Below are 24,094 nucleotides of genomic sequence, written 5' to 3'. Positions count from 1 at the left end.
GAGGGAGGGGGAAACATCATTGGGTGAAGGACTGAAGTAGATTTACTGAGAGCTAATGAGGGGACATTTAATGTCCTATAAAAAATTCTACATCTTGGCCGGGCGCAGTGGCTCACGCCTGTAATCCCAGCACTTTGGGAGGCCAAGGTGGGGGGGATCCCCTGAGGTGAGGAGTTCAAGACCAGCCTGGCCAACATGGTGAAACCCCGTCTCTACTAAAAATACAAAAATTAGCTGGGTGTGGTGGCATGCGCGTGTAATCCCAGTTACTTGGGAGGCTGAGGCAGAAGAATTGCTTGAACCGGGGAGGTGGAGGTTGCAGTGAGCTGAGATTGCACCATTGCACTCCAGCCTGGGCAACAAGAGCGAGACTTCACCTAAAAAAAAAAAAAAAAATTCTACATCCTATCCTCAGATAGTGTTCAGGGTTCTGCCTGACCTCTTAAAAAGAACTTATATATGCAAGCAAGGGCTGATATTCTGGGGAAGGTGCATGCATTGTAGATTCTGATTTTTCTTAGTCTTGTTTGCTGCTTTTTTTAGGGTGTTTTGGGAGCTGTTCTTCCATATATGTCATTCCAAAATACTACTGAAGTTGGCCTTCAGAAGTCAACATCTCTGAACTCTTCTGAACACGCACGAAAGCCGAAATCCAATCTGCGGGGTGTCCCCACATGTTCAGCTGTTCCTGACATGTGTACCCTGCAGGCAATGAAGCTGTGATTTTTGATTTTTTGACAAACTCCAGCAGCTTGCATTGAGGGCTGCGCTTCTGAAGGCCAGGAGGCTGTCTCTTTAGAAGGTCCAGGTAGCAGAGTGTGGGGGTTAAATGTTCTCTGTTCTCGGAGCCACCGAGAGAACAGATTTTACTCCAACCCCCAAGAGCCTCTAAGCTCCAGAGTGGTGATTAAGTGACTGAGGGCAGACTCTGAAACTAGGATGGCAAACTGCTTACAACTGGAGAATGAGGGACGGGCTACTGTTGTGCTCCTTTCTGGACAGTCATCAGCTACTCTTTCTTGGTGACTTTTTTGTTTGTTTGGGCTTTTTTGTGGGGGATGAGGGGTAGGTCATATGGAAACACTTAAGTGGATTCTCAAGGCGGCTGCTGAGCCCCTGTGAGTGTGCTGACGGGTTGCCAACGCTGTTGGAGCTGTGCAGGCAGTGGACACCTCCGGGCTCTGAAAAGGAGAGGGAGCAGACTCACCCCTGCCACTGCCTCTACCTAAACACGGGCTCTTCTTGTGTTGGTGCAACGTGACAGAGCTGCTGTAACTGGGTCAGAGTGTCAGGGAGGGCTTCTGTCTGCCGCCGGGCGGGAGCAGCTGCCTGGGCTGGAGATGCAGCTGTTACTGCAGAAGCCTCCAGGTGCACAGTGCTGGGTGCCACTCCCTTGCCTGAGCATCCCTGGAGGCTGGAGGTGGCAGAGATGTGCCAAGCACCAGAGCCAGGAGGGAGTGGCATCCCCTGGAGTGCCACCCCTCTCAGACGGCTCACCCAGCCATGAGGCCTGTGCATGGGACCTTCCCTGCCCTCGGTGTGCAGGGACACTGCTGGCCACACCAGGGAGCCTGCTGACCTTCCCCACGTCTGAGTTTTCAAAGCACAGACGGCTGCCTTTGGTGGTCCTTGTCTCCAGGCATACAGCAGAATCCCTGTGGGGCTTCTTCTGGGCTCAGTGGCCTGGTCGGAGGTGGAGGTGAGTAGGCCTGCAGGGGGCTGTGGCATCTAGATGTCCCAGCAGCTTCAGATGAGTTCCTGATGTACAGTGGAGGTTAAGAGCCACTGGCCCAGAGGCACTGAAGACAGACTTTTGGCTTAGGTGTGGACTTGCATCGATATGCATTCACATGTGTGTGCATCTTTTCAGATTCTGAGATCTGGGATCAGGGTGTGGGGCTTTTTGTAGTCTTAGAAACTGACATGTCCCTTAAACATAACACAAACGGCCTTTTTATAATGGTGATGAGGTTCGCAAATGCAACAAAAAGAAACAGGCACCCCGTTTACGTCTTCTTGTAGCTAAGGCTTCTTAACAATGGCTCCGGATGAGTCCATGGCCTTGCCTTTAAGTTCCATCTGACATTTTAGCCGGGTGGGCGGGGGGGTACCCCTAGAAGCTAACAAAACTAAGGTTTTGCTTTCCCTCAAGGGCTTTTCAAAGGCCCGCTTTTTTTTTTTGGAGATGGAGTCTCGCTCTGGAGTGCAGTGGCGAAATCTCAGCTCACTGCAACCTCTGCCTCCTGGGTTCAAATGATTCTCTTGCCTCAGCTTCCCAAGCAGCTGAGATTATAGGTGCCCCCCCGCCCCCAGCAGGCCTGGCTAATTTTGTATTTTTAGTAGAGATGGAGTTTCACCATGTTGGACAGCTGGTCTTGAATTCCTGACCTCAGGTGATCTGTCAGCCTCGGCCTCCCAAAGTGCTGGGATTACAGGCGTGAGCCACCTCACCTGGCCAAAGGCCTGTTCTTAATTTTATATTCAGATTGTACATTCATTTCTTAAGGAGGGCCCCAAATTACGTAAGCTTCAGGGCCCATGCAATGGAAGCTGTCTCTGCATCTCACCGTGATCGTCGTGACTGGGAAACGACTCTTCACTCCTAGCTACTGGTGTGCCAACTGCCAATCCAACCTGCTCCCTCTGTCCAGTCTCTGGTTCAGTGATGCTTTGGAAATTCTTGCTACTCCTGAGCTCCAACTGAACGCCCAACTGCCTACTAGTCACAACCACCTGGATGTCCCATCAAGCCTGCAGCGTTGCATGTCCTAAGCTGCACTCATCCCTCATCTGTCACTCCCAGACCTCCTCTTCTCTCAGCGTCCACACTCTGGTGGATCCTGAAGCCTGGGAGTCATTCTGCATTGCCCTCCTCCTCTCATGGCCTCCCTCTTCCACCTACAGGTGATCAGTAACACACGCCTTCTCAACATCTTGGTTCCTGTTCTCCATCCTCAAGCCCCTCCAGGTGTTGCCCGCCCTACCCTTATCACGTCCTGGTTTCTCAGTCTTGTCCTGGGTTTTTCCTATCCAACCTCCAAGCAGTTTCCAGAGAGTGCTTCTACAACAATGGAAACCTGACACTACACTCCTCAGCTTCAAACAGACCGCGGCCACCACTCCCCATAGAGGAGGAAGTCCTCTTCGCAGAGGCTTCAAGCCTCCAGGGGCCTGCAGGCCGCAGCTCCTCACCAATTCCTCTCTTTTCACTTGATGTTCCAGAATGAAGGGCACTGTGTCCCCTACCCCTGTCACTGTGATTTCAGGCACACTGGCCTCTCTCATGCATGCCTCTGCGCCCCATTCCTCCATCTGCGAAATTCTTTGCATCCTTGAAGACCCCACTCACTCTCTGCTTCCTCTGTGGGGACTTCTCTTCTCCTTACACCCAGCTGATGCCTGCCTTCTTGAATCACCCCCGACCCTCACACAGATTCCTATTACACCACTCAGACACTGGCTGGATTATCACACATCTTGGAGGACAGGATTTATGTCTCATCTCAGTGCCCAGGGATGTGCTTGGCACCTAATAGGTATGCAATAACTTTGTTTTACTTTCTTTTTTTTTTTTTTTTTTTGAGACAAAGTCTGGCTCTGTCACCCAGGCTGGAGTGCAGTGGCGTGATCTCAGCTCACTGCAATTTCCGCCTCCCTGGTTCAAGTGATTCTCCTGCCTCAGCCTCCCCTCGATTACAGGCATGTGCCACCACGGCTGGCTAATTTGTATCTTTAGTAGAGACAGGGTTTCACCACTTTGCCCAGGCTGGTCTTGAACTCCTGACCTCAAGTGATCTGCCCGCCTCGGCCTCCCAAAGTGCTGGGATTACAGGCATGAGCCACTACACCCGGCCGCAATAACTGTTTTTTTGAGCGAATGAATGAATGATGGCTGTGACAGATTGGTAGTCTGTCCTTCAAGTAGGAATGGGCTGGAAAATTCTAACTTCTTCCTCCAAGGCCACAGAAACCCAAGTGATTTTCAATAACAACCCAGTCTGGGTTAGAGCCAATGACCTGGAAAACTATATTGACCTTTTGACATTTTTAATTCATGGACCTGGATAAGTTCCATTCATTATGTAAATTCTCTTATTTGATGGCTGATTATTCATGCCTTTGGACTCTTACTTTTCCTTATCTTGAAGCCTGTTTTAGCATCTTATAATAATAGTTATAATTGACTGAGCCCTAGCTATGCATCCTTTCCTGTGTTTTGCATACATCAAGTGCTAGCTCATCACCTCTTGACTCTTCGTTAGAACCTCAATTAGAGAAATAAGGAAAGCTTAAACATATTAATAAATTGAACCAAACAAGTATGAATACTTGTTAGCATATCCTCTAAAAAGCTTAGAGGGAGAAGAGATTTCGGCCGCTGGATTTTAATGATCTCTGCTGTAGATCTCCATTATGCACGTCGGCCTTGGTCTTCCATCACTAAGGGCAAGAGAGTGCTCAATGTATTGCAGCCAGAATTTTGTTAAAGGCTTTAGGAAGTATTCTTGGCTTTTGCAAGCAGCAAAAACAGTCAGGCAGGTTGAAAAGAGAAGAGTCAGGCCAGGTGCGGTGGCTCACACCTGTAATTCCAGCACTTTGGGAGGCTGAGGAGGGCAGATCACTTGAGGTCAGGAGTTTGAGACAGGACTGGACAACATGGTGAAACCCCATCTCTGCTAAAAATACAAAAATCAGCCAGGTGTGGTGGCAGGCGCCTGTAATCCAGCTACTGGGGAGGCTGAGGCATGAGAATCGCTTGAACCTGGGAAGCAAAGGTTGTAGTGAGCCGAGAGCATGCCACTGCACTCCAGCCTGGCAGACAGAGCGAGACTCCATCTCAAAGAAACAAACAAACAAACAAAAAAACAAAAATAGAAGGGTTGTTCTAAAAAGAAGGGGGGAAGAGAGAACTCAGGAAGAAAAGGCACAGAAAATTAAAAAGGCCATGTGGGAAAAAGGCACAGGGAAAACAGGAAGAAAAATACAGGGAGGGAGAGGTATGGATCTCACAATCGAGGAAAACAAAGCCAGAAAAGGTAAGAACAGAGGGTCTAATTCATTTCTTGTTGCACATAAATGGATAAGGAAAGGCTTTGGAGATAGCCGCAAAGCAACACTCCCTCCACCCGCCAAGGAGCCAAGTTCTCCCTGAATTGTTCCCAGTCAATAATTCCCCCATCATTTGCTCAGCATCTTTTCTTAGAACTTAACCACCTTACTGATCAATGGAGTAAAAATCTTCCCAACATGGGAACATTTTTTCTTCTATCAATTTAATAAAGAAGTTGGCAAAGGACAGATGCTGTCTCTGAGTGGAGCCTACAATCCACTCAGATATGTATTGTGGGTTTCAATCCTATTTGTGGATAAAACAGCTTGGAAAGCAATCTGGAATGACATAATGGCCCAATATTGCTTTCTCTCTGCTAAAGCAAGTGTGGTTTTCATAGGTTTTTAATATGTATTTCAGGGTTTGAACTGCATACCATCTCTGTTATTCTCCGCTGGGGGATCTGAATGATAGCACTCGCCTCTAAGATATGTTTCCATTATAATTTTTCAATTTGTTCTGGTCTGAAAAGTGTGTGTAAACGAGAACAGAGAGAATTCAAATGCTGTATCCCTTTCAAACATTCCATTTTGGGTTTACAAGGACTTTGCAGACCGTTCTCTGTTTCTCTCCCTCTTCAGCAAATAACCTTATTTTCTGATCACCTTTATTGAGCCAGAAAATATGTGCTGGATTTCCAGGAACCCCTCTCTGTCTTATTTTTCAGCTTTTCTGTTTTTTGTTTTGAGACAGAGTCTTGCTCTGTCACTCAGGCTGGAGTGCAGCAGGGCAATCTTGGCTCACTGTAAGCTCCGCCTCCCGGGCTCAAGCAATTCTCATGCCTCAGCATCCCAAGTAGCTGGGATTGCAGGCATGCACCACCATGCCCAGCTAATTTTTGTATTTTTAGTAGAGACAGGGTTCTACCATGTTGGCCAGGCTGGTATCGAACTCCTGGCCTTAAGTGATCCACCAGCCTCGGGCTCCCAAAGTGCTGGGATTACAGGCATGAGCCAGCGTGCCCAGACTTCCAGCTCTTTTTGACCTGCAATCTCTTCTTTCCCACCTCCCCTGATCCTATGCCAGAAACCTTCGGGAGAACTCAGACTGGCTTCAGGATTCAAGAGAAACATTACATCGTTTTTCCAAAGAATACGGCCCCGCCCGAAATTAAGGAACACGATAGTCCCTCAAAAGTCTTTTTGCCTATCTGCTCTGGGGGGAACTGAGCCAGTCATCTCACCCTAAGTAATTATAACAGCTTAGGTTTCCTTAGAGACAGGGAGAAAAAGATGAAAAAATATTTACCCGGAGAACTCAGATGGGATTGCTGTGGAGTAATTTGTATACACTAAAATTAGCAGGGGATTGGTGAGACTTTAGGCTGCATGGTGTTAGCATTTTTAAAGTGACTTCTATGCCTGTTTCTCTCTGGATCTGAGAGGAGTTAAACACACGCAGGAGACCACCCTTACCTTTCTTGGCTTCACTTTATCATGGTAGTCATACTGGAAGATCCCTTTGTAGCTCAGGCCCAGCCACCATGGTATGCCCTGCTTGTCCTAGAACATCAAAAAAAGTTCGGGTGAATATGGGACTGGAGGAAGTAAACACGCGCAAAGTGGAGATTTCCTGGCTCAGGGGTAGACGAGGGAAAGTGCCATTTCCTTGGAATGGATGGAGCTCACCTGTCTACTTTGTTCCTTAACAGATGTGTCCATCATTGAAGGATACTCTGTTACGTGAAGAGGGTGACATGGGGAGTGCTGGGGGCCTGGCTCTGCTCTTAATCAGCCGCACAGCCGAGGTCCTTTCCCTTTATAAATAAGGAATGAATGCCCTGCTTGCCCTCTCTGTCTCTCTCTCTCTTTTTTTTCCTTCTAAGAATTTAGGCATTCCATGCTAGGACGCCCACTCACCACAACTGAAAATCTGTGAGATGTCACACCTAATAAAAGGACCTTCTGGGCAGAGAAACTGTCATCGATGGTCAGAGCCAGAGGAGCTGTGGAGACGATGGAAAGTGACTCCTCTCATTTTAACAACAAATCACAGCAAAGAGTCGGCCCAGCTTTACCCAGGACCTTCCCCAGCTCCGGGGAGCACAGGCTGGAAGGTGTCACCCTGAGGTCCTGCTCACCCAAGATGACAGCTGGGTGCCAGGCAGGGTTTTAGGACTCATGCTGTTGGATAGGGTAGCACAGTGGAAGCCGAAACAGTCTCAGGACTGAATTAGAAACACCAAGTCCCTGTTTATTCCTTTTTTTTTTTTTTTTTGTGAGATGGAGTCTCACTCTGTCACCCAGGCTGGAGTGCAGTGGCACAATCCTGGCTCACTGCAACCTCCGCCTCCCAGGTTCAAGGAACTCGCCCACCTCAGCCTCCCAAGTAGCTGGGATTACAGGCCTATGCCACCACGTCTGGCTAATTTTTGTATTTTTAGTAGAGACAGGATTTCACCATGTTGGCCAGGCTGGTTTCAAACTCCTGACCTCAGGTGATCCACCCGTCTCGGCCTCCCAAAGAGCTGGGATTACAGTCATGAGCCACTGCGCCTGCCCCCGTGGTTTATTAACAGAGACCTCTTGTCACCTGAGCGTAAGTTGCAATTCTATATTCAAATAGGATGATTCTGAGTTAATTAGAGCCCCCAGAAGCTAGGATTTTATAGTGAGCATATCAAGCAGCTTTTCCCTAGCTACGCCCTAATTGCCAAGTTTCTAAGTAACCTAATACACCCCCATAGTGGGTGTCTGGAAAACTCGAAACTGGCATCATGGTTTTGAAATATTTGTGGGCCGTGAGTTATTTCAAGACGAGCAAAAAGATAAAAGGCAAAAGAGATAAATCTTGAAATTTCTTTTCAAGCTTCTGGGTATATGATTTCTTAAAACTTTAAAGGTGGGATAAAATCCTTGTATTAAACCCCTGCCTCTGGGAAGCAGCTGTGTGCACTGCAACGGTTTCAGAGAACAGAACAAGAGGAAACCCAATGCCACTGCAACAGCAGATTGACCAGAGAAGGGCTGTCATCACACCATGAAACAGGGCATCAGTGAGATCACAAGGCCACTGGACAGGGAGCCTGATGCAGCTGGGCCAGGCTTCCTGGATTCGGGCTCTTTTCCAAATTAGTAGCACAGCCATTGCTTATGCTTTGAGGTTCTAAGTGCCAAACACCCATATTCCTCTGGCACTTTGAAAATCACAAGCCCTGCTTCTGATCTTTACCAAACTGAAATAAAGAGCACAGTTTTGAAGTTTTCTTGGAAGGCAGAAAGCATATATATCAGAGGCAGCCTTTCTGTTAAGTTCTAGGGCTGACAAAGAAATGGACCACAGGTTGAAGCAAGTTGAAAGACTGGATGAAGTTTCCTGTCTTGAAATTGTCTCCTCGCAGCGTGCAATCTTCCTGACCAAGTCCTCCTTGACTTCCATTCCCACCAGGAATTATAAAGAAAAAAATAATGAGGGCTGGGCACGGTGGCTCACGCGTGTAATCCCAGCACTTTGGGAGGCCAAGGCAGGGATATCACCTGAGGTCAGGAGTTCGAGACCAGCCTGGCCAATGTGGCAAAACCTCGTCTCTACTAAAAATACAAAAATTAGCTGGGTGTGGTGGCGTGCACCTGTTATCCCAGCTGCTAGGGAGGCTGAGGTAGGAGAATCGCTTGAACCCAGGAGGTGGAGGTTGCAGTGAGCCAAGATCACACCCTGCACACCAGCCTGGGAGACAGAGCAAGACTCTATCTCAAAAGAAAAAGAAAAAGAAGAAAACATATAATGAGAAGTTTTGATTTGTTTGCTTAGGGGAGGTTTGGCAACTTTCACCAAATGAGTTCACTCACCTTCACTGCATAATAGTGAACCCCGTAGGTTGGGAGAGACTCCACGATGCTCATGTAGCTGGAACGACAACACGAAGATACACAAACACACACACGCACAATGCGCAAAAGGCTAGTTATTCAGCAGATCTGGTATCATATACATACTTGTGTATGTGTATGTGATAACGTTCTCGGAGTGATTATTTACTTGAAAATTAAATGGAAACATACACCCCCCACTCCCAGATATGTCTCTGGAGAGGAACTGAACAATCCTGACATATGATATGTTAACACACACAAACGCTGTCCCCACGTGAGCTGGGAAGGGGCCACTTACTTCACGATTGCTTGACCTCTTGTCTGACCGTTCAGTTTCTTGTAGTGCTCAATGACTCTGTCTTCACTGCAATTAGAAGAAAAGAATGCTGTTATCGGAGTCCCTAGGTCAACAGCCAAGCTTCCTGCCAGTAAGATATTTCTCAGTCCCATCTCATAAGAAGCTCCAAGGCACCAACAGCTCCTGGAAAAATGATTTGTCCTGGAGTGGCATTTCCAAACTCAGTCTGAGTGCTATCTATTTGGATGTAGATTTACTTTAAAAAGAGTCTGTTTTCCCCTCAAAGGACTTACATTCTCTTTGTCTTGGATGTTTTTTGTTTGTTTGTTTGTTTGTTTTTGAGACGGAGTCTTGCTCTGTCACCCAGGCTAGAGTGAGATGGTGCGATCTTGGTTCACTGCAACCTCCACCTCCCGAGTTCAAGCAATTCTTGTGCCTCAGCCTCCCGAGTGGCTGGGACTACAGGTGCGTGCCACCACACCTGACTGATTTTTGTATTTTTAGTAGAGACAGGGTTTCATCATGTTGGCCAGGCTGGTCTCAAACTCCTAACCTCAAATGATCCACCCACCTTGGCCTCCCAAAGTGCTGGGATTACAGGCGTGAGCCACCATAGCTGGCTTATTTTGGATTTCTAATCAAGAAATATTAAGACTGGAGCCCAGGCTGGGTGCAGTGGCTCACCCCTGTAATCCCAGTGTTTAGGGAGGCTGAGATGGGGGGATTGCTTGAGCCCAGGCGTTTGAGACCAGCCTGGGCAACACAGTGAGACTCTGTCTCTACATAAAAATACAAAAATTAGCCAAGCATGGTGGTGCATGCCTGTAGTCCCAGCTACTTGGGAGGCTGAGGTGGGAGGATTGCTTGAGCCCAGGAGGTCAAGGCTGCAGTGAACTAGGATTGCACCACTTCATTCCAGCCTGGGTGACAGAGTGAGACCCTGGCTCAAAAACAAAAAACAAAAGAACAAAAAGACTGGAGCCCAGGTTTTGGGATCAGCTCCTTGGAAGAAATGGTACCGTGAGAACAAGAGGAAGCAGACAGCGGAGATGACGTGTGAATTCTCGGGCTGAACTCCCTGGGGCCCTTCTTATCCTCATCTTCCCAGTCCTGTCCACACAGGGCCTCATGGGGGGATGGCAGGCATTGACCTTAACCAAGCGCCCACAGCCTACCTGCTCTGAATGCGTAGTCAGGGACGGAAGGCTTTCCAGGAGGATGGAACGTTCTGGAATTTGGGCTTGGTTAATATGAACCATGAAGCAACAAAAGCCCCATAGGAACGCTTGGAGAACAACAGCAAACCAGCTACCAGAATTAGACAGGCACTCCCTCCCTTTTCAAAATCTTAGGTTTTTTGTTTTTGTTTTTGAGGTGCAGTCTCCCTTGTCACCCAGGCTGGAGTGCTGTGGCACGATCTTGGCTCACTGCAACCTCCACCTCCCAGTTTCAAGCAGTTCTTGTGCCTCAGCCTCCTGAGTAGCTGGGATTACAGGTGTGTGTCACCACACCTCACTAATTTTTGTATTTTTAGTAGAGATGGGGTTTTGCATGTTGGCCAGGCTGGTCTCGAACTCTGGGTCTCAGGTTATCTGCCTACCTCTGCCTCCCAAAGTGGTGGGTTTACAGGCGTGAGCCACCACGCCCAGCTGAAATCCTAGTTCTTATATAACAAGAGGTTAGTTGGCTTCTTGGCAGCAGGGGCAAGCCTGCCTCCTGAGAAGTGACTCTGGTGCCCATGGGGTAGGAGATACGGCCGCTCCCACCCCTGCCTTTGGATGGGCAGAGCCAACCTCGGGAATCCCAGGGAAGCAGGTACAGGCAGAAAGCCCCACCCCCACCTGCTGAGGTGTGGAGTCCAGATACCTCGGCCTCCCTGGTCTGGCCCCAGAGCCTTGGAGCCTCAGTTCTCACTCTCCTGTCTTACTCCTCTTCACCCTCCCTGTCCTCCGTCAAAGCTCCGTGAAGGGAGGTGATTCTAGGGGTTTACCCTTGAGATCTCAGTAGAGGATCTTTATTATCTATTATTATTATTTTCCAGACAGGGTTTCGCTCTCTCGCCCAGGCTGGTGTGCAGTGGCATGATCCTGACTCACTGCAACCTCCATCTCCCGGGTTCAAGCAATTCTCCTCCCTCAGTCTCCCGAGTAGCTGGGATTACAGGTGTGCACCACCACGCCCGGCTAATTTTTGTATTTTTAGTAGAGATGAGGTTTCACCACATTGGCCAGGCTGGTCTCAAACTCCTGACCTCAAGTGATCCGCCCACCTCAGCCTCCCAAAGTGCTGTGATTTCAGGTGTGAGTCACTACACCTGGCCCTACTATCTATTATTCATCAGCCCAGGATCTACCTAAAGCCTTCTTTTACCCACCTTTTTCTGTTTTCATTTTTAGCAAGGCCAGCATTGGGGGTAACAGGTTCTACACATTCATCACCTAGTCCTTGGGGGTAATTTATTTCTCTTTCGATGACTACCTTAACCTCCAACTAGTATCTTTTAATTTTAATATTCTGGAATTTGATGCATAGAGGACAGTGAGAGGTCTTCATAAAGAAGGGTCTTTATAAATACCCAGAATGAGGACGAGCCAGCTACAGGGGGCCTCGCCTCAGTTGGAGAGTCACTTCCGTGGGGTCTGGACATCCTCTATTCAGAAAGGGGCAGACCCAGCCATCTCTCTCCTTGGCTCCCCCATGCCGAGGAAGTTCTATGTCAAGTGTGACAAAGTCGTCTCCTGAAGATAGTTCTCGAAAAGCATGCTCCTCAAGGGCAGGCCCAGCCTCACTAAACCTGCAGAACTGTGTCAGGAGGTTCGGCGGCTCCACTTCCTTCCATCCCACTCACTAAATCAACAGCTGCCTTGGCGTGTTTCCTACCACGTGATCTGGTGTTTTGTGAGGTCGACTCCTAGATCCAGGGTTAAGCAACTCAGTGTAGATAGGGGCCTTTTTCTTTTGCAGCACTAGGGAGAGAGGGTCCCTGGGGTGAGTTCAAGAGGTGCAAGTCAACATAGCAGTGTAGCCACGAACACACAGAAGGCTCAGGAGAAACACCAGTGAAAGAAAGTCAAAACTGCTGTCAGAAAGCTGCGCCACCGTTTAACCACTACATGTCCTGACCACAGGGTTCTGGGTGGCTGACAGCTGCAGACATCTTTGCCACCCCCTGTTTGCCCTGTAACTCCTGCTCTCTGAGGCCATTTGTGAAGCCACAATAGTTGCCTTCTCCATCCTCAGCTTTTCCTGCTCATTTTGCCCCCTTAAACATGGTGGGCTTATCCTGGGATAACAGGCTCAATCCTGACCGAGAACCTATTCTGCTCTCAGCCTGTCCCCACCTCTGCTCTGGAACTTCCCAGAGAGCTGAAGTGCTCTGAGCTTTGCAGACAATTTTCCCATACCCTAGATTTGTGGCAGGGACTCAAGGGGATAACTAGCAGAAATCCAGGAAGCAGAGTAAGCGCTGTCTGGAGGACACAGGGTTACACGGAGGAAAAAGGCAAATGACCAAAGCTGCCTGTGCCCAGGTCGCTGGCTGGGTCATGTTGTTAAGTCAAATGACCTCTCTGCAGACAAGGGGTACAGGAAATGCATGGGTGATGGAAGGGGAAACAGGGATGGTGATATGATATGGTTCCCCGTCTTGGAGCAGCTGCTGGCCTGCTGTGCTCAGTGGTTTCAGGGTAAAAAAAGATGTCCCTGCACACCTTATTGAGGCGGTAGGGGTGGTCAGGTGGTCCAGCATTTACAAACTAGGCCTGCGAGGCAGAATCCAGGTCAGGGTCCTGATCCCTCCTTGTTCCGTGGCCCTGGGCACATCGTTCTAACTTTCTGCCTCAGTTGCCTCCTCAACAGGGAAATCACACGGTGTGAAAAGTCCATGCTCGTTAAATGCAGGGGGAGAATTTGCAGAAAGGCTTCTTGCACCATGACCCGGCATTATTATGCTGCTTTCCCTGCTTTTTAATGACATGATGTGACTATGTATTTCCTCTCTTCATTACCGTCTGAAGTAGGTTGGTGTACGTCATCCCATTTTGCAGAGGAGAAATTGATGAAAGCTACCTGGCTAGTCACTGCAGAGGCTTGGCTGGGATGCTAAGACCCACTGCCTTGGTCACCAGGCTGCAGCCTGCAGGTTGCCCACCCAATGTGCAAACTCCAGCGGGGGCAGGAGAGCCCCCGAAGAATGGTGAGTACAGCTCCTTAGTTCAGGAATGATCGGGGAACTTGACACTCTGGGCAACTGTGATGAGAGGGGCAAAAACGTCTCCCCCACCAGTGAGGGGTCCTGGTTAACCTTGCTGAGTGGTGAATCTGAGGCCCAGAGGGAAGAGCAGTGAACAAACTGTGTGCACCTGCTCTCTCTTCATTCTGTATCTGTAGGAAGCAGGAACAGTACTTATCCCTCTCCTTGCGGCTTTGCTTTTTAAAAATCTATCTATATGTAGGGGTACAAAAACACAGTTAGATAGAAGGAATATGTTCTAGCATTTGATAGAACAGTAGGGAAATTACAATTAACAATAATTTGTTGCATATGTCAAAGTAGCCAGAAGTGAAGATCTGTAATGTTCCCAACACAAAGAAAAGATAAATGTTCGAGGTGATGGATATCCCAGTTACCCTGATTTGACCACCGCACATTATGTACAGATGTCAGAGTATATATACATGAAAAATATGTACAACTATTGTGTATCAATAAGAATCAAAGTCCATATAAACAAGGTTGAAATATTAGAGCCAACATCAAGTAGCCAACCACAGTGAAATGAGGTGAAAGGGCCTGTTGTGGTTGTGGTTGCTTTTCAGTAGGGTATCGTCAGGAGGGTCCCTGTCATTGACTTTTATACATCGTCTGGGCTGTGATGCTGACTGAGGGCATGTGGCTCCCCCGTCCTGCCACCCTCTCAGGGCACTTAACACTGGCTTGGGCACTTACGGGTCTGAAGGAGGCTCAGGGAAAGTGCTGGCCTGGTCATGATGGGATGTTCTGCCAAGCCAGCTATAGGTGAAGATGCTCATAGGCAGAAGAGACAGAGAGAGTGTGTGTGAAGGGCAAGGTGCCTCTGGGTTCGTAATCATGTGTGAGTACAGAGCAGATAATGGAGATGGTGAAGGAAAAATCCAGAGACACAGGGAGGTGAGAAGAAATTCAAAACTCTCAGGTGAGCATAGCAGTGTTCTAAGGTTTGGAAAGGAGTGAATGAAGGGATGACTGAGAGACCCACAACAGGACAGGTCTCAGAGGCAAAGAGATTCCTCCCTGGTCCTCTCTAGTTACCTTCTCACACCCCCAGGGCCTTGACCATTGGATTTTTGGAGGTGAACAGCCAGGAGGCTACAGAGGGATGAGGCCCAGTGGCACAAGGAATTAGGGAGGTGGGTAATAGGGTCCATGAACAAGGAAACGGGACCATCATTTTTGCGGGTTCGGATTGCAAGTCTCGACATTTGGAAGCTGATGCATGCAAAATCCCTGCAAGTTAACAGATTTTGCTCTTTGGGGGCAGGTTATAATTAGAGAAAGCCATTATTTATTTACATCTATGTTTCCAAAAGAGGAGTGGCAATAAAACGGCTCAGAGAGATGAAATTAGGGACGCCAGACACGGAAGGGAGCTCACAGCCTCGGGCCTCGGGACCAGCTCCCTAGTGATGTGGTCTCTCAGAGAGATGTGATTTATGAGCCAGAGTTGTTTATTTGTTTGTTTGTTTTGAGATGGAGTCTTGCTCTGTCGCCAGGCTGGAGTGCAGTGGCACAATCTTTGTTCCCTGCAACCTCCAACTCCCGAGTTCAAGTGATTCTCCTGCCTCAGCCTCTCGAGTAGCTGGGACACCAGGCACGCGACACCACGTCCAGCTAATTTTTTTTTGTATTTTTAGTAGAGACGGGGTTTCATCATGTTGGCCAGGATGGTCTCGGTCTCCTGACCTTGTGATCTGCCCGTCTCGGCCTCCCAAAGTGCCGGGATTATGAGCCAGAGTTTAATGCTGCTAATGAACCCTGCCTCAAGACGTACCCTACCCCAGCCACACGGATCCATGAACAACTAGATCACTGTCTGGATAAGTGTCCAGACAAGATGAAATGCCCATAATCCATACAGTTCAGAAGTTGTCATCAAAAGCACTTACACAAGTCACGTGTTGTAGTTTATTAGAATCAACTTGGTCTGTGCTTTTTGTTTTGCTTTTAAATAAAAGGAGTTGCAATGATTTCTGTTAGGTGATCAGAAGGAACATCAGAGAAGAGGTATTACAGTTATTAAAGGTCAGTGGCCAGGGCTTAGGAACCCAGTAGGATTTCAAAACATTATCCAGGAATGCAAGCTCTGCCCAACTGTGGCCCAGACCACAATCTGGGAGCCTTTCAAATGCTTGAGTCATTCAGAATCAGTCATTTAGGGCCCGACAGATGAGCTACAGCATAATGTTACATAGTGGCTAAATCAGGAGATATGAAACATCGAGGGAAAATAAAAGAATCAATCTCTCTCTTCTGAAAGAAGAAAACCCTGTGGTTCTCCCACGTCTCAAAACCTCACACATGCTGTCATCAAATGACAGGTGTTCCCAAATGAAACTCTAGCAGCACGTGAAAGGCTCTCGAAGGCGGCAAAGCTTCCAAAGTGAAATTTTAGAAGGTATTCTTTTTGAAAATTAAAAAAAAAGAAGAAGAAAAAACAAAAAAGGAGAGGTCTCACGCACAATGCTTCACTTAAGCAAATGCAGAAAACGGGCCAGGCGTGGTAGCTCACCCCTATAATCCCAGCACTTTGGGAGGTGGAGGCGGGTGGATCACTTGGGTGAGGTCAGGAGTTTGAGACCAGCCTGGCCAACATGGTGAAACCCCGTCTCTACTAAAAATACAAAAATTAGCCAGGTGTGGTGGTGCGTGCCTGTAATCCCAGCTACTCAGGAGGCTGAGGCAGGAGAATCACTTGAGGCAGAGGTTGCAATGAGCTGAGATCATGCCACTGCACTCCAGCCTGGGTGACAAAGCGAGATCCATCTCAAAAAAAAAAAAAAAAAAATTAATTGTTAAATAAATAAATAAATAAATGCAGAAAATGGTTTCATGAAGACACAGGGTACTTAATACAGCTGCAAGTCCAGGCTGGCATGAGGCAGCTGGTGGAGGGAGGGTATATTCGGTTGTCCTGTGTCCCCTCGCACCCCGAGAGGGACTCGCTCCTGGGGAAGACTCCAGGGGTCTTACCAGTAGGCCAGGGAAGGGTGCTCCTTCAGGGCTTGGGTGGGAAGGGCTGGCAGCTTCTTCAAGTCACTCCTCACAACTTCATTGCTGAAAGAGAGAATGCCCAGAAATGCACTCACCCTCTGAGAAAATAGTCGCACTCACCCTCTGAGAAAATAGTCGCACTCTCTTATACCATGTGGGCCGCTGCCTTGTCTGAGAGACCCCACATCTGCTTCCCTGTTAATAAAAAGCAGTGGGAGGAAGGGGCGCTCTCTTTTTATTTCCCTAATACAGATGTAAACGAAGGCAGAACACACCAAGCCCAGTAACTGCCTTTCACCGTGCAGAAAGCAGGGCAAAACACCTTCAGATGGCCAGGGGCGTCTTCCCAAACCCTGCTCTCACAGAGGGGCACAGAGTGAACGCCCCTGAGCAGCCCTCAGCAGGAATTTGGGGAGAAGAAGGGTCCCCAGGGGTCCCCCAGGGCAGGATCTTAGGAGAAGCTCCCCAGAACCCCGCCGTTAGTCTCACAAAGCTCCGAGAATGGGCAATGGCGCCGCTGTCTCCCTAAGAGCATTTGCGCTGCTCATACACAAAGCTGGTTTTCATGGCTTACGTTGACCACATGCTGGAAACTGTTTTCTGAAATATGACAAATACATACTGATGGAGTCTCCTTTATCTGAAATGCTTGGGAGCAAAAGTGTTTTCAGACTGCAGATTTGTTTCAGATGTTTGACTGTTTGCATTTATACACTTACTGGTTGAGCCCCACAAAACCCGAGCATCTGAAATCCGAAGTGCTCCCGTGAGCCTTTCCTTTGAGCGTCATGTCGGCACTCCAAAAGTTTCTGAGTTTGGAGCATGTTGGATTTCGGATTTTCAGATTAGGGAGACTCAACCTGTAACTTTTGCTTTTGAGGAGGCTCAGAAACTACTTAGAAAGTGTGAACTGCATTGTCTGGGCCAGGCTGAGCATCCCATATCCCAAAATCCCAAACCAGAAATGTGCCAGAATCTAAAACTTTTTGAGTGCCAACATGACGCTCAAAGGCAATGCTTATTGGAGCACTTTGGATGTTGGATTTTCAGATTTGAGGATGCTCAGCCAGTTGGTATATAACACAAATATTCCAAAGCCTGAAAGAAATCTGAAACACTTCTGCTCCCAAGCATTTGGGATGAGGGAGACTCAACCTGTACCATCAGGCAGTTTTATGCATCTAGTCCTGAAACCAGAAATTCTTTTCCCCATAGACTCACACGTGCTTAGGTCTGGAAGATGCTTTAAACTCCCCTAGCTTAAGCAGCCTTCTTCAGGTGCCTGACTCCTCCCTAGACACTCAGCAGGTCTGCATCCCCTCTAGGCCGGATCATCTGTGGCGTCTGCACCCACCTACTACCTCCAGAGCAACAAATGGCAGCCACTTTGGGACAGTTTTCATACTGAAAGAGCATTTCCCTATCCTGGTCCACCAAAGAGCCTTGGAAAGCTTAGCCAGGGTTGCAAAGGCACAGGTGGGAGAGTCCTGCCTTTGATTCGCAGTTCTGACTTGGGCTATGTTAGCAGCTTCAAGGTTGCTTATACTAACCAAGGCAAATACTGGCCACCAGGACACTGGGCAGTGCCATCTAAAAAGGAATGAAACAGGTATAACTGTTTCATTTTTAGCAATGTTTTTCATTTTTAGCAATGTTTTTTGTTGCCAAAAAGCAATGAAACAAGGTATAACTCTGAAGGAAGGAAGGAATACCGCAGCCATAGAGGGGAGTTCCTGAGGTGCTTGGATGGTGGACACTCCAGCACCCATGCTGCTAACTGGAGGATGCATTGTTCCCTGTGTCCCCGGCAAGAAATACAGCCAAGGGCAATGCAATGATCAGCATCACCATTGGATGCCCAGTGCCACTGGGCAAAACCACACCAATACACCAATACATTACATCTGTGTGTGTGATGATAAGGAAACACACGGAGGTTTGGTGACATTAGAGTGCTCCCAGAAAAAGCATTTTTCTGTTGCCCTAAGAAAGAATGAGGCCAGGCGTGGTGGCTCATGCCTATAATCCCAGGATCTGGGGAGGCCGAAGTGGGAGGATCACTTCAGTCCAGGAGTTCAAGATCAGCTTGGGCAACATAGTGGGATCCTGTCTCTACAAAAAATACAAAAATTAGCCATGCACAGTGATGCATGCCTGTAGTCCTAGTTACCCAGGATGAGGTTGCAGTAAGTTGTGATTGCAACACTGCACTCCAGCCTGGGTGGCAGAGGGAGACCCTATCAAGAAAGAAAAGAAAAGAAAAGGGAAAGAGAAAGAAAGAGAGAGAGAGAAAGAGAGAGAGAGAGAAAGAGAGAAGGAGAGAGAGAAAGAGAAGAAAAGGAAAGGAAAGGAAGGAAGGAAGGAAGGAAGGAAGGAAGGAAGGAAGGAAGGAAGGAAGGAAGGAAGAAAGAAAGAAGGAGAAAGAGAGAAAGAAAGACAATGACGATGACCAGTGGTGTTGGTGAATCCTGGCTTCATACGACCAGCTAGAGGGAAAAGCTCAAAGTGTAACTGTTTGAATCAATCCATCCAAGTACTTGAACTGTTAGAATCTAAATGGTAAGGCCAGGACAGATCAATTGATAATCAATAAGCTGAAGGTGTTTATGAAGCCCCTGCTATTATGTGGAAAGAATTGCAGAGGATATAAAAAATGATGAGATATGGTCCTTAACCAGAAGGTGCCCACGATTTAGCTGGGAAGGCGAGAGGAGCACCTACAAAGCTCACTGACCACACGGGTGATGTGTGATCATGTCAATCCAAACAGCAGACACGAAAGCTCAGAGGAAATAACGGCCCCCTTGGGCTCTGACGTAAGACTGGCTTTGGGGGAGGCTGTGCATGAAGAAAAGGATAGGAATATCACTTTTTTCCCGAGTGGAAGGAACACGGAGAGACATGGAAGCCACATGAACTGAAGAAATCCATCAGAGTAAGTGGAATGTCAGGGGCAATACACTGAAAAGGGCAGATCAGGCAGAGAGCTGTGAAACTTTAATGCCAGGCTAAGAGGGTTCAGCCTCTCCTGGGTTTGATCCAGGAGGCAGACAGCAGGGCAGCCCCTGGTGATTTTCAAACGGGTAAACTCCTACAGTGTTCAGGAAAATTCAATTCCAATCCCAAGTACGGTTGGTAATTTTTACACACATGCTATAAAGGCATAGTTTCAGCAAGTATTCAATTCACCAAACACTCGAGGGCTCACAATGATGAATTTCCGGATCTTCTCTCCCTGCTTCACGGTAAGTTCCCTGAGAAACGGGATTTGATTTATTGGTCCATCGGCACACAGAGGGCTGGCTTCAATGTGAAAGGCACTTTTCTTAGATCAACTTTATTGGATGAAACCATGAGAAAGGCAATTAGTGGCTCCCTGAAGGAGCTGAAACTTGAGTTTGGGTTTTACTCACACCCATCACATCTAAAGTATATTTGGGGAAGGAAGGAACTCCAGGAGGAAGGGATCATTTTACCCACCAAACCCTTGCTTGTTGGCAAACAAGTTGCCCTGATGACAGCCACAGGTTTGATTTCCTCGCCGAAGCCTGCAGTGGGTTCTCTAGCCCTGCTCCAGGGCAAGGTTACACACAAAAAAAACTAACAAGAAATCACCAAGGCGTGAAGCCCGTCCGAATCCATTATATTCTGGAAGGGATCCATGGCCCTTCATCCTTCCCCGAGGACAAATCTATAGAAATGTTCTGTTTGCTTTTCTGCTGTTTATAAACATCTGCAATAACTTAAGGGTGTCTAGCCCTGTCAATCCGGCCAAACTCTGTGGCTGAAAATCAGAAAGCTCCCCTAATGGGAAACTTGGTCAGTCTACCTCCAGAGCTTGCAAGGCTGTGGCCTAACGGATGTTCTAGAAGTTCACAGCTTCCTCCCTCAATGTCTTCCACTTTAACACTTTCCCCAGAGTTCATGACATATGATAAATGCCAACTTATAAAACACCTTAAGACAGTTCACTGTGGCTGCATTCCATTTTTAGAAAAATGCAAAAAACAGCTGGATATGGTGGCTCATGCTTGTAATCCCAGCACTTTGGGAGGCCAAGGTGGGAGGACTGCTTGAGTCCAGGAGTTTGAGACTAGCCTGGGCCACATGGCGAGACTCCATCTCTTTAAAAATAAAAATATAAAAAATAGCCAGGTGTAGTGATTTGCACTTGTAGTCCCAGCTATTTGGGAGGCTAAAGTGGGAGGACTGCTTGAGCCCAGGAGTTTGACATTACAGTGAGCCATGATCATGCCACTGTTCTCCAGCCTGGGCAACAGAGGGAGACCCTGTCTCAAAAACCAAAAGAATAGAAAAGAAAAAGAAAAATGCAAAAAGGTCTCTTGAAAAGTCAGTTGCTAAACTGAGAATAACATTCAAGTCTTCTTATCTTTAATATTAATCAGCTTTTATTAAAAACTCTCCAGCAGTTATTAATGTTGCCAGGATAAAAGTGGTATCAATGCTGTATTGGTCTTCGATTTAGTGGTGTTTTTTTTTTTTTTTTTTGAGATGATGTGCCCGTCTTCTACAGCCTATATTCCTCATAAAACAAGGAAAGTTAGAATGATCTACTGGGGAAAAACAAACATTTCTAGCAATATATCAAATAGAGAATTTGCCACAATGAACAACAACAAATTTAACCATGATACCACAAAGTGAAGGGAGAAAAATTAAACCTGAGAGGGAAGGATGAGCAAAATCCACAATGTGTTTGCTTTTCTTTAAAAAACTTGGAAATAACTTTTTCAAGAAAGTCCCCTTGGGTCAAATGAGATGTATGTAATTTGTGGGAGAAACTTGGGGCGAATAGAATAGGCTTAGCATGAAAGAATTCTTCCTAAAACCAGTTGTTTCTGTCTGCACCTGTACAAAAACAGCAGAGCACAAAATCCAGAATGTGATACTATCGTAACAGAAAGGAACAGCCTGCAATTCAGAAACAGTAATATAATGCTAGCATTGGCCTAACTCCTCCATATTTTATGAGCAGATCATGAAGGTCAAGTTCTCAGGAGTGGGATATTTCATAAGTAGAGTATTGCAGGTCCTTAATCCATTATCACAATTCCAAAATTCAAAAAGCTTTAAGAAACATTTCTTAACCCATCTAGCTGCAAACTTCATCTTTTTGCATGAGGCAATGATGGATCTTTCTATTTGCGCCCACTTGCTGGGCATATCCATGTTCTGTGCGGGAGGTGTTGATGTGTTTAATTCCAGGTGCTGCCCTAGGCCCTACCCAGGGTGTGGTACAAACCCTGAATTACCTGCCTAAATCCTGCCAAGTTCTGAATTCGTAAACATTGAGACCCTAAAGTTCCAGTTACCCATATGTGGCTCCGTGTTCCTTTATTCGATCATACAGTGGACCTAGAAAACTGAGACAGATTAATGAGGGAAGTTATAGACTTTTATTCTTTACTGATCTTTAAGAAATCATGCAGGAAACACTCTTTCATTTCCCTTTCCTTCCTTCCTCCTCCTTTTTTTGGTAAACCAAGGTGAAGTTGGTTATAACAAAGAAAAGAGAGCACCTGCCTATCTCCGCCCAATCATATGCTTTTTTCCCCAGGTGTGTTGGAAAGAAATATGGCAGGGGTCTTCCACCATTGGTTTGGGTCCCATCTGTCTGAGAAGCTTCTCCTGCCACAGTGTGTGACCATTCGCAGACAAAGGGAATCACCTGGAGGCCCCAAGAGGTTTTTCCAGCATGGGATTCTGAATTCTGGGCATGTATCATAGACATGTCACATGAATTTACCATCTGTTTGTGGGGGGCAACATTGCAAACACATTTATGAAATATGTACCTTTCTATTTTTTTTTTTTTTGAGACAGGGTCTCGCTTTGTTGCCCAGGCTAGAGTGCAGTTTTGAGATCATGGCTCACTGCAGCCTCCACCTCCCAGGCTCAAGTGAACCACCTGCCTTAGCCTCCAAGCAGCTGGGACTACAGGTGCTTATCACTGCACCTGGTTAATTTTTTAAATATTTTGTAGAGATGAGGTCTCACTATGTTGCCTAGGCTCATCTTGAACTCCTGGGCTCAAGCAGTCCTCCTGCCTTGGCCTCCCAAAGTGCTGAGATTATAGGCGTGAGCCACTGTGCCTGGCAGTGCCTTTATTTCTGTCGCTAATTGTTAAGTTATACAAGCAAGGATTTCTTCCTTGATTACTGAGTCTGGTTTTCTGGGGTGAAACGAAAGATTTATGAATTTCTAATTTATGTTAGGTGTAAACATGTAAAATTAAAAACAAGTTTAAAAATTGTTTCATAAGTCTGCAATTTCAGGCAAATAATTTTCTCAAAAGCCCAAGAAGAAACGATTGATTAATTTTCTGTATTTCTCAGTATCACTCTTTAGTTTCAGAATTTCCACTCTGAAAAACTGACACAGTACCATGAAATGTTTTGCTGTTCACAGGTATAACTGAAAATATGATATTTTAATATGTTAAATAAATGCTTAACAAAAGAAGTAAGCTGTCATAATACAAAATTTCCTCCTTACTTGGCTTCTAAGCAATTCACATAGAACTTGAAGAATATCATCCTGCAAAAAGAAAAATCCACCCTATCCCTTTCCAAATACTTTTTTATGCTTTGAAAATGTGAATTACACACTTGAAAGCTCAAATAGACTTTTGTGCACAAAACAAAGCTTTCTGTAACAATTTATAACTTTTCCACTTGAACATTTTGCTTCAAATTTTCACAGATTCTGTTCCTTTCAAAAGCTCTTGCTGGTGTGAAAGATTCCATCTGCTCTTCAATTACTCATGGCCCTTAAAGTCATTTTTAAATCATGGGAAAACGCCACACACAATTCTTTCGTGTGTGCATGCGGCGTGTGTGTGTGTGTGTAAAACAGTATATAAATGGTATATGAGAATTATATTAATTTCAATTCTTCCCACAAAAACTCTTCTTTGGGCTGTTAGGTGTGTTTCAAGTTTAACAGATTAACTTTTTTTTTTTTCTAGGATGTTTCCAACAGGGAAATTTGCAAGTTTAGATAGATATTAAAGTTACTGTTAAGTTACATAAGTTATATTCCAAATGTTAACTATTTCAGACATAACTGAGTATTTTTTCAGTAATTATCTAAAAGTCTCAGCAAGTCTATTTCTCGTACCATATGATCAATGCCAGCTGTTTATTTTCAAGTGGCCAATTTAAAAATTGTAGGGAAATATGCCCCAAATGATCTAATAACGATTTGAAACCGAGCTTGCTAGAGCTACAGCTAGAGCTGTAGTAGTAAAATCGCTTATGTAAGTGCAAGGAAATGATATTGGTATACTAGGAATTGTGATTTACAGACTGCTGCTTCAGATTCACCAAGTCTTCATGTTGTAGCTGGCAAGAAAATGACTTTGTCATCTTCTTAAAGATCGCAATCGATATAAATGTTTATATTACTAAAAAAAGTCTTTTAGAATAAAATTAGTTCTTCGTGTTCTTTTCCTGTTGATCATCTAAAGCTCTTCCTTTAACCTATGACTTCCCAAAAGGCACCCTCTGGCCTGGCAGAAAAGACTTGCAAACCTGGAATTTTCAGATACCAGTAAGTTGAGTTCAGTTTATATTAATTCACACATGGCTCTTTATAAAGGCAGA

At 46.4% G+C, this 24,094-nt stretch overlaps 1 protein-coding gene across 7 annotated transcripts in view; it reads right to left on the bottom strand.

The window, feature by feature from the left end:
* The window catches only part of FRMD4A (FERM domain containing 4A), a 695,719-nt gene that overhangs the window by 85,182 nt on the left and 586,443 nt on the right, over nt 1–24,094 (bottom strand). For all 7 annotated transcript variants that reach the window (XM_055296556.2, XM_055296557.2, XM_055296555.2 and 4 more), the window contains 4 exons: nt 16,449–16,532; nt 9,221–9,286; nt 8,899–8,956; nt 6,526–6,612 (listed from right to left, as the gene is read on the bottom strand). In XM_055296556.2, coding sequence (XP_055152531.1) covers nt 6,526–6,612; nt 8,899–8,956; nt 9,221–9,286; nt 16,449–16,532 — 295 coding nt within the window. The remainder of the gene's footprint in view (nt 1–6,525; nt 6,613–8,898; nt 8,957–9,220; nt 9,287–16,448; nt 16,533–24,094) is intronic.

Source organism: Symphalangus syndactylus, chromosome 10 (genome assembly GCF_028878055.3).
Source record: "Symphalangus syndactylus isolate Jambi chromosome 10, NHGRI_mSymSyn1-v2.1_pri, whole genome shotgun sequence".
NCBI lineage: Eukaryota > Metazoa > Chordata > Mammalia > Primates > Hylobatidae > Symphalangus > Symphalangus syndactylus.
The sequence above is the reverse complement of the archived record's forward strand: the minus strand, read 5'-3'. Positions and strand labels throughout refer to the sequence as shown.